Below are 20,246 nucleotides of genomic sequence, written 5' to 3'. Positions count from 1 at the left end.
GACAATTTCATCACTAGCCCAAAGTGCAAACAGGACAGAAAGATGGAGTCTGCACTTGTATCGAACTTGCCCACTTCAGCAACGTCCCCTTCGAGGTGAAAATCACTGTAACTCGGGCCCTGTCTGTTCCCACAGCCGCACCAAAAGTGGCCAAGAGATGGACACTTTGGGTGCCCGAAAAAGAGGGCAGAAAGTGGTTGTGCCCTTGTTGCTTGCTGCAAAGCGTGAAGCCCTCTGTCATGATGTGCCCAGTGCTTTGCATAAGGTCATTTAACCAGCAAAGGAAAAGCATGCCGTACACCTGCTAACCAAGTTGTCCCTCAAGACAAAACATTAGGTAAGCTGGCTGAGATAGACACCTCATTAAAACCCATTGAAATGGCATTTCAGTCCAGTGACTTTTCATGCAATTTCCAAAGGCAGTCAAAAGCTCCCATTATTCACTTGCAATATTGCAGCGCCAATACATTCGGTTGGATTGCTTCAACAAAATGTAGTTATGAGCCTTATTTGGGCAATTGCATTTTTTTTTTGTCTGTGCTGCGTGCATCATGGTTAAAGGTCTTGAATTCTTTTTTTTTTCCATTTTGGACAGGGTTTCATAACGGCTACTCGACAATAGGCCATATTCACACTGTCAATCAGGTGATGTACAATGTACAGAATATAACCAACCCTTATAGAGCCTTCATTGATTATGAGAAAGCATTTGACTCAGTGGATGGCGGAATCAGTGTGTAGAAGAGCTTTATGTAAAAGTACCAGATGATATAACAGCTGCAAACCACCATAGTCGACCATAGTGTTAGCAATAAAATTCCAATAAAGAATGATGTCAGGCAGGCAAACATGATCTCTCCAAAGCTATTCACTGCCTCTTTACAGGAAGTTCAGCTTAAGATACGGACAACACAATGAGGCATGAAAAGGAAAATGCTAGGTGTAACATTAAGAGACCAGAAGCGGGCAGAGTGGGTCAGGGATCAAACACGGGTTAATGACATCCTAGCCGAAATCAAGAGGACGAAATGGGCTGGGCATGTGATGCCAAGGCAAGATCCTTAAGGGTAACGGAGTGGATCCCAAGAGAAGGCAAGCGTAGCAGAGGGCAGCAGAAAGTTAGGTGGGCAGATGAGGTTGAGAAGTTTGCGGGCATAGATAGGATGGTTGCAGCTGGCACAGGACAGGGTTAATTGGAGAGACACGGGAGAGGCCTCTGTGGGCTGATGATGTTGTTCACAGTATCTGCTGGTTTACGACTGAACAACAGTGGCACTTTGAGTTTCCTCGGCAGATGGTCACCGTCATTTGTTGGGGCTCGGAAACGGTGAATGTAAAAGCTAGAGTCAGTGGGATTGAAGATGATAGCCAAACTAGCCATGTTGTGCACATACATTGGCTGTAGTGAATAGTAAGTACTCTGTAATATTTACTTCCAAGTTTGGCAGCATTGGGTGTTAGTTGCTTTTACATGGGTTTGACAGCAGAGGAGCAAGAATTGGGGTCGAAACACAAGGCGAGCACTGTGCACTCTCCTGTCATCCATGTCTGTTCCTCGTAAAATGTCTCAGCAACTCACGATTTAGCCATAGAGCAAAAATCAGCCTTAACATGGCTTGCTCTCAGAACCCTCTGCCAGTGGCGCCATCTGTCTTGCTTAAAAGAGCTCCATTGTAATTGCCATGGTGAAACTGTCCATACAGGCCAGCTTTAATTTGTCCCCTTAAGGGGGAATTGCTTTAACAGAGAATACGGTCTTTAAAAAGATTATTCATGAACGAAGCCACAGCTGCGAAATCTTCAGGGAACATGTAGTTTTGCATGCTGATTTTAAGTGCATGTAAAACGATTCCTTGTGCACTTATTTAATATGTTATGTAACTTTCTGTCAAGAAATGTTGCTGCAGGAAACTTGCTGCAATGCATTCCATTGCTTTTTCTTGACTGCAACGAATGCAGTAAGTGTAAAGCTATCAGAGGGACAGAAAATGGGGCAAATGGTGGTGGCGGTGGTTAGTTGAATCCACCAGCACGAAAGACAGGGACGAGAAAAGAGACAAAACAAGTGCTGATTCGCAACTAAAGTTCCTTGCGAGTTTATAAACTTTAGTTGTGAGTCAGCGCATGTTTTTGTCTCTTTTTCTGGTCCCTGTCTTTCACGCTGGTAGATTCACCATGTAAGGTTATCATTCTGCCTATCATAGTGACACCATGCTTGTGCCAAACTGCTCGCTACCAGATATGCTGCACCATCCTGATACAAAATCAGGAACTTGTGCCAAACTTCCTGCCATTTGTCACCGTCGTTGCAAAATGTTGGAGCCCACTTATCATATTAATCGCATGTTTGAAAAAAGAAAATGAAATAGGGCATGCCCTTCAGCACATTCCAAAATGAAAATGTATTAGTCACTGGACTACTCAGCCACACTTGCACCATTGTTCTCACTCTTGCTGCTGGGGTCCCAGGTCGTCGTCCAGCAAAATCCGCCGCTTCATGAGCAGTCACACCATGGCATCGTGTGAAACGGCTGAAAATTTTGGTTTGGTTTATATGGGTTTAACGTCCCGAAGCGACTCAGGCTATGAGAGATTTACCTCTTTGCAGCCACCAACACCTGCCTGTATCACCCATTCCGAGACGTCAAACTTGCGGCCCAATGCGCAGTTTTGTAGCTTTTTGGTGTAAATAATAACAGCCATCTCAATTGAATGTAGCTGTGAACAAGCACCGGACCCAGAGCACAAATGACAAGTGACGACGCACTAGTTTAAGAACTGATAAAACATGGCCGGTGGTCGTGATATGCGTCGGAGCCAAAGAGAAACTATGCGTGAGCGAAGTCAGCCCTTCCATCAGCTGCCGACACTGCCCGGATGTGCTGCCGTTCCGAGTGGCGGTGCTACCGCAAATGGAACAGCGTCCCTTCCATCAACTGTGGACACTCTCTTGAGCGCCAACATTGCGCAGTTAAAAGTAGAAAAAAAAAACAATCCTTTCGAACAAGCGCGCAGAATAGAAGAATGCTACTGGGTAGAGCCGTAGAGCAAACATAAAATTGCAACCACTCAGCAGCTTGTATGATATCTTGTTTTTCTTGCCCTGATTTATGGTGCCATGCTTTGGTTTCACTCGTAAGTCGACCCTCCCACTTTGGATTTTCAAATTAAAGAAAATAGATCGACTTGCAATCGTGCAAATACGGCATAACGAACATGCCCGTCAGATGGCATTCTTTCCTTATGTTCTGAAGTTTGTGGCAATGGACTATTAAAGGATGAGCATCGCAGCTGGTGGCGGTGGTCCACGGTATACTTATGCGCAGTCATCTTCGGCGTGGTGACGTTTTGGCTTGTGTTTTGGGGTCACTGCTCTTTCCTCTCTCCCTTTCAAAACAGGAGCAGCTCGTGCGAGACATTGTCAGGCTTGTCTATTTTAGACATCACGAAAGCCCACTATGGATGCAGGCGTTTACAGAAGCAGCCAAGTCGCATCTTGGTTGTAGTTCATTGTGTGCGAAATAGACGGAAAACAAAAGTAGACATCACAGACAAGTCACAACTGATTTTCAAAGTATAAAAAATGACACCGTGTTTACTCACATAGTGAACCCACCCTGACTTTTTGTCTTTGAGAATTTTTTTTTTACTGCGACAGCACTAAGTGGGTGGCTGGCGAAAAAGGCATCTCTGTGAGGATGGAACTGGATGAGCAAGAGGAGCAGAGCGAGGTGGAGACGCGCTCGTGCGCTCTGATTGGTGGAGGCGAAGAGGGTCGCGTGACACAGCAGGGCAGCTTGTGTGGGAGTCAGTGGCGCATGTCGGGACGTGGACAGGAGGGTTAGGTGACTCTCTCAGCGCGGCATCGGATTGCTTTGCATGTGCTTTGCGCCGTGTTAAACAGATGCGTGGATGTAGCGGGTATCATGATTATGTGACACGTGTTGCGGTGCTGCACCATGCCTCACATAATCATGATACCTGCTACATCCACACATCTGTGCTGCACCATGCAGCGTAATCAGCGTAATAATATTGCTCAGAAAAGTGCGAGGCAAGCAGACAGGAGTGCGCGGCGAAAATGGGGTAGCAGCTAACTGCGGTGCTGGCAGAAAAGAACACTGAAAACTGACTCGTTCAGCCAAGGTGGCTGCGTGGTGTGGAGCATGCACAGGTGGTGGTGAGCACCGGCCCTGTCTCATTTTGCACTGTGTCGCCATAGTCGCTTGATATTGCTACATGTGAAGGAGCCCCGGTGACAGGCGGGTGTTGGTTGTAGCAGTGGCAGGGGTCGGGGAGAGCAATGAAGCAATGCCAGGATTTCCAGATTGTGTAATCTTGGCAAGTTCCAAAAAGCTGCTGCCAAAATCTGGCCGGGTTTATAAATTCAGAAAGACATAAGGTAAATCAGAAATTGGCTGTTAGTTCATATGTTCACAGAATAACACACAGTTTGAAAATGCGTGTGTGTGTGTGTGTGTGTGTGTGTGGGGGGGGGGGGGGGGGGGGCTATTTGAGATTGGCACCGCTTCCTCTGCACCCTGTAAGCTGAATGGGCTCTGTCATGCCACTAGGATCCACCATGAGAGGGTGATAAACATTCAAGTGTCTAGTTTCACAAAGGTCAAGGCTTGCGTATTGGGCCTGCACAGTAGTATATAAGCTGCCGCTTTTACGCAAGAAAGTGTATACAGTTTACCTCGATGTAACAAATCTTGATACAGCAAAGTTCACGATGGAACCAACATTTTTCATGCTTCTTGCTTCTGTTGAAATGCATGTATTTTTTTCTCTCAATTTAACGAAGTAGTTTCACACCACCATGCAAAAAGAAAATTTGGGCAAATTCCACCACTTAGTAAAATTAAAAAATTTTTGCTTGTTGTAAAAATGTGAAGGTTGCTAATGCCACCAATGAACAAGCATTGGTAACTGTAGCAAACCTATGAGCGCCACATCTCGCCAATGCTTTTGAGCAAACGTTACAAAAATAACCAACTTTATGACCACACCATTAAGTGGGTTGCTTTGTACAAAGCTTGAACAATAAAGGTTTCTCGTTTGTGAACTGCGCTTGGTATAACTCGCTCCATATTGCCCCGCCGTGGTGGCCCAGTGGTTACGGCCTTTCACTGCTGATCCCAGGTACATAGCGGCTGCGTTTCGATGGAGGCCAAACGTACTACTGTGTACTATCATGGTTGTACTGTCACCCATGTATCGCACGTAGTATGAACTAAACCCGAGAGCTTGCACGATGCAGCTCGTATTGAGCGCTATAGTACTGTGCAACATTAGTGCACGTGTATGAACCCAAGGTGGTCAGAATTTCCGGAGCCCTCCACTATGGCGTCCCTTCTAGCTGATGTTGCTTTGGGACGTTAAACCCCTTAAACCAAACCACACCCTCACGACCGGTCCCATGAAGTGCGCACACAGTCGATGGTTGCTAAATCGCATCCAGCATGCGCATACACATGATGGAGCACAGAGCAGGCCAAACCAGCTGCGCTGTTCTGCGAAGTCCTCTGCTGTCACATCCCGTTTCGATCAGAGCGTGCTTGGTTTCATATTCGGTGAAGGTGCCCGCGCCGTAGCAGCCAATGTAGGAACATGCCAAGCTCGTGATATTTTTTTTCAATGGCAGCATTCACCTCCAACTATCAGCGAAGATTGCTGGCCAGTGACCAGCAATCTGCATCAACATGATTCCTGACCAGACGGTATGCCGTCAAACCCTCGACTACGTAATATAAATGCATGGCGCCGTGTGGAGCAGCTCGATCCACTGAACATTTCGACTGAACCGCTATTTTGAAGTAAGCGATTTCGAGGTAACAAAGCTTTGCTGAAGTATTCTCACCAATAGTTTTGCTTGGTGTCTCTTCTAAAACATTTGTAATATCTTCCCGAAAACACGTGCGCAAAATAAAGTGGAAGGGAAGGTTTTAGGAATGCGCAATATCATTTGAGCCACTGAAAGACAAAAACCTCGATGCAACGAAGTTCACAATGTAACCAAGTTTTCTTGGATTCTGGCTATTCCCATTTGAACGACCACTGCTGGGATTGCAGGTAGAGGACGAGAAAAAGTGCAACCCTTTGGTTACCATTGTAAATTAAAGGCGCCAAAAACCGCACGCATGCACACTCGCGCACGAGAGAGAAGAGAACGGGACAGAGCGCCACTCACAACTGGTTTATTTTGCAGAAACCACATACACATATACAGTCAGCCAGCACCTGTGCAACGGACATGTTCACGCATCAGTCGTACATGATAAGCGTCGCTCAAAACCTTTTTTTCCGCCTTATATTGATATTGATCTTTCACTCACGCACAAACTGTCTTTCTTGCTTATATAGAACACATAAATCAGTTCTCTGGCTTTCATTATGCTACTCGGGACAAAAACCCACACCTTTCAGAAGCATGGCTCACAAAAGTGCGAAGGGTAGGATCTAATATGCTTCGGTAAATTTGGGCCCCCGTTGTTTTTCTCCAGGTTTCGTTCATGCTCCCTGATTCGCTCATTGACACAGCGCCCGGCTTGTCCTATTTAGGAATGACCGCACGAGCGGGGAATTTCTACTCTTTCGGTACATCTCGGGAATGGTCGCCCATGCTTGGTTCCGCAGCCTCTTCCTTCTTCCTTTCTTTTTTCGATTCGAGGGCAAGCGCTTCCGAGCCTCAGGGTGGCTGAAAACACCATGCCTGCTCGCAACCTTCTTCAAACTGTGGGCCAACTTGAGCACATACGGCACCGCCACAGCACAGGTCTCACCTCTTCTCAAGGGACCTCTGCCCCAGCTCGCACTGCCCTTGTCCTCATCTTCTGGGTGGAGCATTGTTTTTTGCCACCAGGATGAAACAATAGAAGACTAATGGAATCATATGCCATCTGAAAAAGACAACCACCAGCCTTTTTTGTTGCTCATCGATAAAGAGATAGGGTGGAAGCTTGGCCATGTGGGTGTGTCCTCATCGTTCCAGTGCAAAAGACGAGGACAATAGAGAGGTTTTGTTTCTTGATAATTCATGATTATGACTTGGGGTAAGAAAAGGGCTCGGTGTTTGACAGCGGTTTACCACATGGCAGGCAAATTGTTAGCGATTTACCCCTTAATAGTGCTTTGTGAAAGTGCTCTGGGCTCTTTAGCGTCATATGATTGTGATGTATGAAATATGTGTTGTCAGTAAAAAAGGAGTTGCGAGTAAGTGCTTATCTGTGTCATCTTCTGCTTTTGTCTGTATCGCGCTCTCCCACCCACAATGAACTGTTATTACCAACTCGCCCAGCTGTTCATCCTCCTGCTTTGGTTGTAGTTACTGGAGCCTTGAATGGCATCACACCCAGTCGTACATGCGCCCCCACCCCCCTCCCCATAGTGCATGTCAGGAAAAAGAAAAAAACGTATTGGTAACTTAACTACTCCTCCACACTTGCGCCACCGTTCTCACTAGTGCTGCCATTGTCATCGCTGCTGCAGTCCCACTGCATATCGGTCTAACGACATTCATCACCCATCCCTAAATGACGAGCTTGTGGCCTGGTGTGCTGTTCGTTTCTTCAGTGCCAGAAAATGACAGGCGTGAACGAGCTTCGAGCGCTTACTGGACCCAGAGCACTAATGACGTCTGACGAAGCATAACAGTAAGAGCTGGTAAAACGTGGCCAGCAGTAAATTCTGACTAACAGAGCCGAAGAGCTATGGCAAGAATGTTATAACAAAAGAAGGAGGAGCAGACGTTTTCAGTGCATCAAATTACGGCCGAGTGGGTTTTATTCTGTGACGGCCAGGTTGATGTTTCCGCAGATTATTCCAACACTGATTTCATTTTTGTGCTGGTCCTACGCGATGTCAGCAACTCTGCTGTCAAGTGTTTCCCATGATCGCTTTGGCGCTTCCTTAGAGTTGTTGCACTGCATAAACAAGCATAAAGGCACAACCAGTACAGAAGAGATTATTTCATATAAGTAAAGCAGAGCTTGCATTTTATGTCATGCAAACGAGCGCTAGCTGTCAGCACACATGCAGCAATGTAAACGACAGCACTGGGGTGCAGTAGTCGTTGTATTGGCACATTCATGGGGAAATTTCGCGGCCCTGTGGCGAGTTCTGAATGGCGTACTCATATCTTGAAGCACTCATTTGGTGAGTGCACGGGCCAGTATTTGCTAAACAAGCAGCAGATAGCAACAGCCACAAAGTTGGAGCAGTCACACGGCGCAGCTGTGAGTGGGCAAAGCGATTGCAGCGGCTATTGTTTGGTGCTTGTTTATTGAAGCATTCGAAAATGGCAAATGGTGCTTTGTCAACTGGGATGTCGCCTGAACTGAGTGCCATTAAGAAACTTGGTGTAGCAGCGCCAATCCTTCATTCTAGTCGAATGACGTTTGGTGCGAAGGCATTTGAAATACCTAGCACTCAGAACACTGGGGAAGCAAGCATTGTCCGGTGGAGTGCACCTTCCTATGCTGCACTCCTCCCGGCCTGTCCACCATAAGCACAAGAATAGCAGGGGATAAGCAGTCTTTGCACGACAGCTACCACTCATCCCTCGGCATCTTGCAACGAATTATGCTGGAATGACTCTGGAGACTCAGCTCTCGATTTGTCTGTGCAGTAGCTTTAGTTTCTTTTATTTTTTGTAAGAAACGTTTTCATGTAAATATGTGTGCTGGACTTTAACATTTATATCCATGGCATTTGAAAAAATAAATGAAGTAGAATCTCGATAGTATGAACCTCATGGAGTAGAAAAAAAAATCATATCATCTAAAACTAAAATAATACATATGCATAAAAACACGAAACGCATTCACGTAGGTCTGTTTATGGCTTATGGGATTTGTTGCAGTGCATACAGTGCAGCTCATGTGTGGGCAGCGCTTACTGCTTCATTCATCTGTAGAGGGTGTTCCGAACATCCAAAATTCTGCATGTTGTACACAAAGGGAATTTTACGAATTCATACCAGCTGTGTTCGTATCATCGAGATTCTACATAATAGCTTTATTGCACAGAACAGGCCTTTAAAAGTGAACATGCTGACATAATTTTGTTAAATATTTAATGCTGTGGGGATGACTTACAACAGTGTTAGTATATAACAGCTTAAAGTAAAGCGTGTGCCAATTTTGGGGACATTTCCTGTTTAATCATGGTGCAGATGAATGGGTCTCATGTGCCTGTTTTGTGTTTTCCAGGACGGCAAGGTCCAGTCGTGGGACATAAGGCTGAGCAAGCCAGCCACTGTCCTGGGTGAGGTTCTTCCTGTGTTGGCTGGAGCAAAAATAGCTCTTATGATTCCTGGCCTAATTGCTTAGCACGATGGTGGCATTTCTGCATGCAGTTTGCATTGCATGAGTGAAATGGTGCGTGTTTGTACCCATTTGCACAGGCCAAGGTGCAGCAGCTGGACGTGCTTGTCGGTTACTATTGTGCTAACACTGGAAATGTTGTGCTGGAGCATCTCAAGTCCTTTCATTTGGGCCGTGCGACCACTAATGAGCTGTTTTCCTGCATTTAGGATACCCTCAGTGATGTTCGCAAGAAGAACGTGTGTTTTTACAGTGACGGCCCTAACATCATGGAGGAGGAGGAAAAAACATTTATTGCTGCACTGTATTAAATTGGGAATGGGAGGTGGGGATGGTTGTTGCCCTGGGTGGCAGTCCCTATTCCGGGACGCCATTGGCCGCCGCTGCTGCCCGTGCTCTCTGGACCAGGGCCCGCTGGGCTCCCAGGTCCAAGCTGGAAAGGGCCGCATCCCAGCCCTCCCTAGTTGGCTGTCTTATAACAGCTATATGTGCATTGTACTGGCAGGCCCACACACCGTGGTATGGGTCAGCATACTGCCCGCAGAATTTGCACCTGCCTGTGAATATAGGGTCCACGTGTTTTAATATGGCGGTCCCTTCAAGTGGCCGCCTTGGTAGTGCAAGATTACGCTCGGGAGTGCGGTCTGGAATGTGCTCCGAACGAATCAGAACTTTTACACATTAGAAAGGATAGAAACCTAGGCGCAAACAAGCAAATTTACTTTAACGACACCCAGATACCAGTGGTGGAGATGCTTTGGGTTTTGGGATTACAAACTAATAACTGAGGTAATAAAGTCACGGCCTTGCAAACAATAAAGTCCACTTGTGAACAAATTAGTAGGATGATTGGCAGGATATCCGGCAAGCGCAGTGGACTTCTCGAAAAAGAAACCGTTTGCCTGGTTCAGGCATTCATCGTCAGTTGCGTGGTGTATGTGGCGCCCTACCTCAAGCTGAGGAAGAGCAACTGCAGGAACCTCAACGCGATGATTTGGACGGCAGTTAAAAAGGCGCTAGGACTCCCTGCCAAAGCGTCTACGGAGCGCCTGCTCCAGATTGGTGTCTACAACTCTGTGGAGGAGCTGATTGAGGCCTGCAGAACACGCCAAATTGCCAGGCTGTCGATGACCAGCGCCAGCACACAAGTCCTCCGGGACCTCAATCTCGCTCTGCTCGCCACCACCAAACACAGAGTCGACATCTCGGAGGCATGGAAAAATACTTTGACAGTTAAGCCGCTCCCCAAAGATATGAATTGGGAGTATAATGAGGGAAGGTGTTATGGGGACTCAGCCCCGCAGCCTTCCCTTTTCGTTTGCTTTCCCGCGATGCACCGTGCAGCAGCAGCCTCGCCTCGAGGAGGGGCGTATTCCCTGGTTAGTTACCTTAACTAACAAGAGAGGGCGCCAGCTTCGTAGCGCGAGAAATGGCTTGCATGCGCGTAGGAGAGAGAGCCTCTTCGGCTGGGATCGTCGGCGCGAGCGGCCGTTTTGCACGTGGCTCCACTCTTCGCCAGCACGGCGAGGAAGTGGCGGGGAGACATGCTCCCGTATCTCGGCCCATCCGGCCTCGAAGTATCCCTTGCCCTAGCGTGGGCGAACATTCGCTCGTAACCTTGCTGGTGAGTTGGACGGCCTCAATTCCTCCGCGTATTTTGTTGCCAGCTGGCGTTATTGTTGCCGTAGCAATAAATGCCTGTTTGTGTCAGCCAGTGTGTCGTTCCTTTGTTCCCCAATTAAAACCCCACAGCGTGAAGACAGGCATATACTACGGGGATGCAGTGGGTCCAACCGAGGAGGATTACGGTGGTGCGCGAAGGAAAACAGGTGAAAGGGCTCTCGGTAAAAAGTAACGACGCACTAATGTTGGAGGAAGTGGTGATTGCACTGGCCACCACCCACTCCGACGCAGCGTACATAGTGTTGAACTTGCAGCAGGCCCGCTGAAATTACGTGCGGGTAGGATAGCGCCACTTGCCCGCAGAATACCATTGGCAGTTGAGAGCAATTTGGATTCGGTGATTAGTAAAAAAACATAGTATGGGTTATGCAGGGTATGTTGCTGGGCGAGTTGGTGGTGATCGAACATCATAGAATCGAAGCGTTAGCAGGCAAGGACACAGGGAGGACACACACACACACACTTGCGCTGACAAACACACTCAGCGCAAGTGTGTGTTTGTGTCCTCCCTGTGTCCTTGTCTGCTAACGCTTCGATTCTATGATAGTATGGGTGCCCGGTCACCAGGGGGTTGATGAGGGTAACGACACCGCTCACGCGGCTGCCTGAGCGTTCTTTCTCCCGGGTTTCACTCAATCCCTCTGTTCTGCTGCAGCAATCATACTAGTCCTGCTAATCTCTTACGCGGATATTACAAACCATCTACGCCTCTGCAGGAGGGTCCAACCGGGGCCCGCCAAGGGTCTCGACAGAACCGAGGAGTGCCAGCTTAGGCAGCTCCAAAGGTAACGCAATGAAAAGCCTTAAGAGAAGGCCAAAGAAGGAAGTGAGCCTCGACATGTTTGACATCGGTGAATGCGGTCTCCACAAAGTTCACAATGCTTCTGCTGTTGGGCTGATATGTTCTACACGGAAGTGCTATCTATTGTAGCTAATGTGTGCAGACATGAAGGAGCTGCTGAATGATCTAGGAATGCCCCAACTGGAGTTTTTGTGGAAGTGAACAGCAGATGGCTGACACTAGTGTGGAGTGAGTGCTGAAGTCACTTGATGCCCTCACAGCATTCTTCTCCAAGGCTGGGCAGCCAAAGTGTTCATCTGTGAGGCACGGCTGTCTGTCATCTCCGTTCTGTGACAAAACACTGCTCAAATGTTTTACAGATTTCAAATGCTCTTCCAAAGCAAGAACCCTCCTGCATGTTCTCTGTGATGAGATGTTGGTTCTCATGAACTTTTTGTACTAGTTGCAAACAAAATTGCTCTCAGTCACATTTAATATTGCAAGTCTGCTCCAAAAGTGCTCCGAAATAGCCTAGAAATTGCCCCAAACCTGCTGCAAAATGAGACTTTTGCTGCTCTCATGCCTGCTGGAAAAAGCTGGAGCCATGCTTCCACCCCTGCATGAAATTAAATGTAATATTTAAAAGGAGCGCACAAAAGTGCATGTTGCCTGACGATTTGAGAACTGTGTCCAGGTGCGAAGATGTAATGCTGTGCTAGACTGAGGTGTCTTCTCCTCTCCTGGCGGCAGGCTGCTGTGGTCTGTGTGGGCCGACCACCCTGGACTGGCAACCTCTGAGCGCCAGCTGCTACGTGGTGGGGATGGTGTCGGGGGATGTGGCGGTGCGCGACCTCCGCCGGCCAGACAGGGATGTGCTCGAGCTGAAGGCGAGCCAGAGGCCCCTGCACCGCATCCTCTTCTGCCCCGACACGTGAGGACTGTCTCTTCTTTTGCAGTGCAGTGCTTCACCTACAGTAAGGTTTGCCACATTTTTCAGGGTAACGAAATTTTATTGCTGGCTGGAAGTGAACTAAATTGTTCTTAAGAGTGTGTGCCCAAGTGCGTGTAGCTTAAATTGTCCAAGGGTGAACAAACATTATTTCTATGAGCTTCTTGGGTGAGCGTGTCGGTGCAGCCAGGCAGGCCTGAGGCCATATTTGTCAATTCCCGAAGCTGGGAAAGTCGCCTGACAACATCGCCTCCCACTCGGACAAAGACAAACTTGTGATGAGTAAGTGGTAGCAATGGCACTCGAGGTGGCTGCGTCTTTACTTAGTCATGCTGAGGTGGTTGGCAAGCTTGCATTGCAAGAGAGACGCATATGAAGAAAGGATGGGAGTATAAGACTGCTTTCACCGCAAACAAGGGTTTTATCCAAGAGTAAGCACTCTTTGCTTGCTAGGCGATCAATTTGTCAGTAGTGAAATTGCAAGGCAGTTTTGCTGGCTTGGTAAAATCAAGGTTTCACTGCGCTGCTGCTGGCCCCACTAAGCACTCGGGCCAGAGCAGTGCACTGCGCAGTGGACAGCCTGGGCCGACAGAGAACCGAGGAGGGTGAGGCCACCTTTTTCTTGGGATTATTTGTGGAATAACCCCTGCTTCTGGAATGACAGCAGAGCAGAATGAAGAGTTGGGGTATTTTGATGGATGATAAGGAAGCGGGACGACAGATTTGAAAGAACACACGACGAGCACTTACTATCAACAAAGTCGTTTATTCACGTGCTCAGTATAACTATGGAACAAGAAAAACAAGGCAAATAAAGTAAGGAACACAAACAAAAACCAGAGATTAGCTATTAGAGCCCAACAAGGAAATCTCATGCCTCGCCAGTGCAACGGATGGATCACTGACACAATGGTCTTTTTTGGCACTGTAGTAGGCTCCCAAGTTTTCTGATCGTGATGTGTGAAGATTACAGATGTTTGGGCCAGGCGTGCTTTACAGGTTTAATCTGTTTCCCTGTGTTTTCACCAATGACAGGCAAGGTGAGTGCCTGTGCCGTTTTTCATTGCTCTGCGGTGAGTTGTGTATTGATGCAGCAGCCAGTTTGGCCAGTGTAGTGCACAGCACCGCATGGCACAGGGATCTTGTATGTATACCACATTTCTCTTGCAGTCTACCATCGGTCTTGTGTGTTTGATATCACTTTTTTTTTTCTTCTGCACGTGCTTGCATTGTCTTTTTCGGCGGCCTTTTTTTCTGCCTACAAATTCTGCTGAGCTGGTTTGGAGCGGAGAATACAACGTCTACGTTGTAACGTGCAGCCACCTGTTTAAGCCCATGAGCCGTGTGATGAATATAAGGAAGAACTGCAAGTTTCCCACACTGCCTATCCTCATGGAAAAGCTTGGGTTGTCCGCTGACATTTTTGACCATCCTAGCCATCCTTGCAAGCCCAGGAAATGATGTAATGAGGATAGCCACAAGGTGACACGAATTTAATAATGCCGCTCTTGTATGCATAACGGGACAATGCCCTGAGGAGAAGTGCAGCAGTGGTTTGACTGACCTCAGGTGGTATTCCCAGCAAACGTGGTGACAGTGAGCGCTCTTCGTGTGTTCCTTCGAGTCTTTCGTTCCTCTTTTTGCCCTGTCCTTGTATGTACTGCAGAGCTGAGCATTTTTGAAGAAAGACTAGATAACGCATACAGGAGAAAAGGCTAGCACTCGGAACCTTAATGTAGAAGCAACTGAAGAACACCTACCAAAGCCTCGTGGCATTGCTCACCTTAGCCTGATATTCAAAGAGGTTGAAGCAGTGAAACATCATTCGAATGAGTTTTTGTCAGTGCTCTAAGTGACACCCTTTCTGACATACTTTTGTCTGATTGGGAATGACTTCATAGTTTAGTTTGCCGAAGGGGAGACGCGGGTATTGAAATGATAAAAACTGCGAAGGTTTCAATGTTGGAAATATGGCATTTTCAGAACCACTGTACTCTAAAGTTCCTGCGTAGTAAGATTCAAGGTCTAAATTCAACCTCCAACTAATAAAATATCTATATATTTTGTACCTAGGAATCCCAGAAATGGCTATTTTGGAGCAAAATGCGGCTGGACTTTGCACCCGTTGCTTCCCACGACTGCGTCCCGACGGCCACCATCTTGGTTTTATTTAAAAGCTGGGCTCCTTCCCCGCTACCTTCTATTACTCACTACTGAGGAATATTTTTGGAGTGTCCCATTTCCGCTGTTTTTGAGGCTCTGCAACAGCTCCGAATGGCTGGGGCACGCACTTCAAATGCGATTTTCTCAGCTTCACGTTTTTTCTGAAAGAACTAAAGTGTGGAGCTATCCTGTTTTTCTTTGGCTCAGTCAAACATTCAAGTTTTGTGGACCCTAATGTCACCAAACTATTTTTCGTAATTATGGTGCCTAGACGAAATTTAACACTTTTATATCATGATTTACTTCAACAACAATATAATTAGCATAGCTCCAGATAGCAGGTCTTTGGCTACAGCCCCATTTCAATCGAAAGCAAATAATGTCGATAGAGACTTAACTACCTGTAAGAATATAACTAATTATGATAATTATGCTAATTTGCTGTAATATGGGAACTAGTTGAAATATACTGAAACTAATTATATTTTTGAAAACAGGAAAAAGAAACGTATGCACACCTAACTTCAGCGTGCTGTATTTAATAATAAAAATGTTCATTTCAAGATGCGCGTCTTCCCATAAATTCATTCACGAAAGATGTTGAATAGTCCTGTTGTATGAGCTGGTGCCTACACCAAAACATGGTCACCATGCTCTCTTTTTATTTGCATTGTTGAAGAGCGTGGCATCTCAGGTTGACCCGCTCTTTATGGATGGTGCTTTCCAGCGTAGTGTTGAGCATGGCTGGGGCTTCTTCATCTTCATCATGCTCTCACACACTTGGGTGCCCCACAGTAAGACCTCAGCATGAACTTCTAGCACCTCCGGTAGGTGCTTCCATCCCCAGTGCTGCCGGCTGTTCAATTGTTTCCTGATGGGTACAGGTCTGACTTTACTTCGTTTATTTTTATCTTCAAATACTGCCAGCCTTGTTACGAGGCTTTAGGCAGGAGGGGGCATTTAACACGGTAAGAACGAAAAGCAAACAAGGTATGAGACACTGAAGAATAAACTGCAAAATAAACAGCACAGAAAGCAGTTTCCATCGCAATGGTTCCACAGGGAGAGGTTGGACATGAAGTCGTGGCTTATGGCAGAGGAAGGGTGAAGCCGTTGGGCAGTCGACAATGTTGGCGGGTAATGCGTTCCATTCGGAAACCGTGCGCGGGAAAAAAGAATTCTTAAAAGCATTGGTCCAGCATGAAAAATATCTCGTCTTTTTGGTGTGATACAAGTGTGCGCAGCGAGGTGGTTAGCCGGTAGAATGTGTACTGTTTTATCTATTCCTAATTGACTGTTATAGAGTAAATAGAAAATTTCAGTCAGTCTCGGTAGCGCCTTGATGAGAGACTTTTGAGTTCTGCTGCTGATGGAAGATTTGATGGGGATATGTACCAGCTGTGTGAGTTAAAAATGAACCTGGCTGATTTTGTTTCTACTTTCTCAAGTTTAGTGATGTTAGTTCTGTATGTGGATCCCAAACAACCGCAGCATATTTGAAAATGGGCCGGATGAATGTTTTGTAAGCCAAGATTTTAATTTTGGGTGAAGCGTTTTTAACGTTCCCCTTAAAAAAGAACGAGGTTTCTTTATTTGCTTTATTATAAATGTGTGTTACATGTTACTGGAGATTTGACGTAATTACACCCATGTACTTGTAACTGGATACGCCAGGTAAGCAGTGGTTGTTAATGCTGTTAGTAAATGTTAAGGAATTCTTTTTGCGTGTGGTAGTCATTGCAGCAGACTTTCTGAGAATTTCGAGCACCAAGTTTTTATCGCAGATAGCCAAGTATTTAAAAGTGTCTGACCATTTGAATTGCGCATTTCGTGATATACAATGCAGTCATCTGCAAAAAGCTTGATTTTGACTCGTATGTGACTGATGATGTCATTCATAAAGACGAGAAAAACTACCAGCCATACTAATGATCCCTGTTGATTGATTTGAATGCACTGTTCTTTCTTCTCGACGTAGACATGCCAGCGCTCCCATGCAAACAGACATGCCAAGGCTTCTCGCTCACCCACTAAATGCCTCCACTCTACTGAGGCCAACGCACACAATGCGAATGCAGCTGTGCACATTTCTTCACCATTACCTTTTAAGCACACACCCAAACCCTTGTCCAAAGCATCCGTAGTGACAATATCTAAATCTGGGAATAACGGGACTAGCTGATAAGGCGATTTTGATGAGCTCATTACTGCATTGAGCTTCCTCACACCAAGCTAACTTGATTTACAGTAAAATACACCTTTATTTTTCAGGAATAACTGCATGGTCTCGGGTTAAAAGCTACACAAGAAGCTTGACAAGGCAGAAAAGACTACTTACATGGCAGCAGCATAATGAAAGCACTGGACTTCTCACTACTAAACAATATTAAAACAAGAACATGACAGTGAACGCGATAGATTAGAACAGTGGTAATTTCTAATAATTTAACCAGCAATCAACTATAAGTAACCCTTGTAGAACAATGAAAATAGTATGCCGTGCAAGAAGAAGCCAAATACATAGATCATAGGTACACAAAATGAGAATATAATTGCTTTCTGTTCATGCCCTCTGTATATCTATATTTGTTGAGTGTTGTTGGTGGGTTTTGGTTTTGCGACTGGTGTTTATAAAACGTACGGAAACAAGGAAGAGCCCAAGCATGAGTATTTCTTGTTTCCACATTAATATTTCGTCGCTCTAAAGATGCCAAAGATGCTAACAGGTTTATAACTTCAGTGGACAAAAATTAACTGATTGTAATAAACGAAATTTGTATAGCCTGTCTACACTTATTACAGTCGAGCCTACTTCTAGCAATACAGTCGAGTTCACATACAACGGTCCCACCTAAGACGAACTTTTGCTTGTAACGAACAACACCTGCGCAACCGTCAAAATTTACATTGTTTACATTGTTTCAATCTATATTTTGACATATAAATCACACGTGTAACGAACGTCCTTAAGCCCTGCTGATCGGTTACAGCGAACGGACGGCGTAGACCCGGCGCTGCAATGCGAGATAACCTGCCTCCGACCCCTTTGTGCGCCCGGCGCGAGGTATGTTTTCCCGAGCCTCATCACAGGTGAACTGCCTGCCCCGTTACGTGCCACTCTCAAGCGAGCTACCCTTTCCCTGCCGACATGCCTTCCAAGACCTCTCTCCCAGCCCTCCTCACAACACCGCTGCCTTCTCCTCACTCTCTTGCAAATCCGCGCATGGCCTTCGCGATCAACCGCGCCGCCGCCAGTGCCGATAGCGGAGACCGCACTCCGTGAAGCAGGCTTTCTGCATGGACGCCTCTCATTGGTCTCTCCGCTGGCGCTTGCGTTTGTATCTTTAGCCTGATTGGCTTGATTGCCGCCTGTGTACGTTGCACGTCTACCCCATCGCGCTTTTGTTGCGGTGCGGACGTTTCGGTGGCTTCATTCAAATCTTGGGCCCTGGTTGTAATTCAGGATGGCAGACGGGAACACCGTGCCCATTTCCATTATATTCGGCGGTAGAGATGACAAAAGCGGCCTAGGCGGAGGTGACGGCCACTGGCGTGCGGAACTGCTTCCGCAAGGCCGGCTTCATCGACACAGTGCCTTATGCTTCGGAAGATGACCAGCCCGGCGGCGATTTGTGGCAGCGCGTCGACGGCTGCGACATGGGGGGTCATGACATTGGTTGGAATGATTTATTTCTGTCGATAACGATGCCGAAACCACGGAACCGTGCACAGACGAGGGCATTGTTTCTGAAGTGCGGGACGAGAGTGGCATGGAGGAATCAGATGAAGATGAAACTTTGGAGCCAGAACCCATAAGCGCGCTTGTAGCAATGAGCTACACAGAGAGCCTCAGACAACTTGTCTATGCCAAGGGCCTCGGCGATAGCACGCTTCTGCTTAAAATAAGCTGGAAACCTTTTTCATCGGATCTGCGCTGCAAAAACAGACGTCCAGAAGGATGTCGGCAAGCTTCGCGTGAGGCAAGCAAAGCTGACAGACATGGGGTTTTCTCGTGCAAACCAGTGAGAAGTACGTGGCCAGGGTGTCTACCAACCGGGAAAACCGGGAAGACTGGGAATTCTCAAGGAATTTAGATAATCTGGAAAAACTCAGGGAAAACTTGGGATTTGTGCTGATATCAGGAAAAATTAGCTGCAGTTCCACATAAAAGGAACAAAAATCGCGATAATGCTGCCTCGTGTAAACAATGCGGACGGGCATTGCACGGATTGCCCAGTGCGGCGTTACACGTCCTCTCCTCAGCGACCGCTGGCCTCCAACATTGTGCTGTCAAGTGGAGCATCCCAGTAAGGCGGCAAAAAGCTTTGCGGCGCCAGCAGCGCTTCCAATTTCGAAGCGTACTACGTCGAAAGCGGACACTTTCCCACGCTTACCCGGCGCTGTGGCCGACAGCAGAGCGCGCGCTTCCTGCAGTTCGCACGTGCGCTATTCGACGGCCAGCGGCCTCCCCTTGTTTTCCTGTGTTTCCGAGTGGACAGCTCCCCCAAGGCGGCAGAAAACATTGTGAGAACCAAGACCTAGTGAGAACTTGCGATGGCCCCAAATGAACTCGTCCTCCCTGCGCATCTCCTTGATGGAAGCATTTCTGCCGCAGGGGGTGCATGCACGCAATGCAGGCGGCGCAGCTTTGGGAGAAAGGGAAATAGTTAGGCGCCTTTTCGCGATCTGCCGACGCTAGCAAAGCAACGAATTCTGTCCGTACTTAGCTGTGCCGTTTTGAACCAACTTAGTTTTAATGACTGCTGTGGTGCCGCAGGCAAGCTGTGTGCGACGTGTCGAGCATGACGGCCTTCAAGTGTACTTTCGTCCAGGACTGGGCGAATGCGAAACATTGCGAGTTTGTAGCCTGGATTAGGCCCGTCGAAAGTAACCCGTACGCAGCATACTGTGCGCTGTGCAGACAGAAGTTTTCGCTCAGCAACATGGGAAGAAGAGCGGTGACAAGTCACGCTTAAAGTAAGAAGCACCGACTGGCCATTACCGGAACCGGGAAACCATCTGTAGCCTCATTTTTGACACCGCTGGCCACCGTTGTGACCAATGCCGGGACACCCTCTGTAGCCCCATTTTTGACACTGCCGACCACCGTTGTGACCAATGCCTGGCAAGTGCCGTCAGTTTCTGCGCATCCTTCAAGTGCTTCAACTACTGCGACGGACGTCCAACCCCATCATACAGCAAAGGATATCTTTCAGCGTGACTTAGTGGTCATAAATGCTGAAGTGATGTGGTGCCTCAACGCTGTTATGACGCACGCATCACTCCGTGCTGCTGCGGCGTCGGCTTCTCTGTTCCCTTTTATGTTTCCATCATCAGCTACAGC

General features: G+C 47.2%; 1 protein-coding gene across 1 annotated transcript in view; it reads left to right on the top strand.

The window, feature by feature from the left end:
- LOC144104150 (methylosome protein WDR77-like) overlaps window positions 1-20,246 on the top strand; it is a 99,392-nt gene that overhangs the window by 60,320 nt on the left and 18,826 nt on the right. The window contains exons 6-7 of the mRNA XM_077636992.1: window positions 9,213-9,267; window positions 12,541-12,721. Coding sequence (XP_077493118.1) covers window positions 9,213-9,267; window positions 12,541-12,721 — 236 coding nt within the window. The remainder of the gene's footprint in view (window positions 1-9,212; window positions 9,268-12,540; window positions 12,722-20,246) is intronic.

This window comes from Amblyomma americanum, chromosome 9 (assembly GCF_052857255.1).
Source record: "Amblyomma americanum isolate KBUSLIRL-KWMA chromosome 9, ASM5285725v1, whole genome shotgun sequence".
Classification (NCBI taxonomy): domain Eukaryota; kingdom Metazoa; phylum Arthropoda; class Arachnida; order Ixodida; family Ixodidae; genus Amblyomma; species Amblyomma americanum.
Note: the sequence above shows the minus strand (reverse complement) of the source record. Positions and strands in the feature narration are given on the sequence as shown.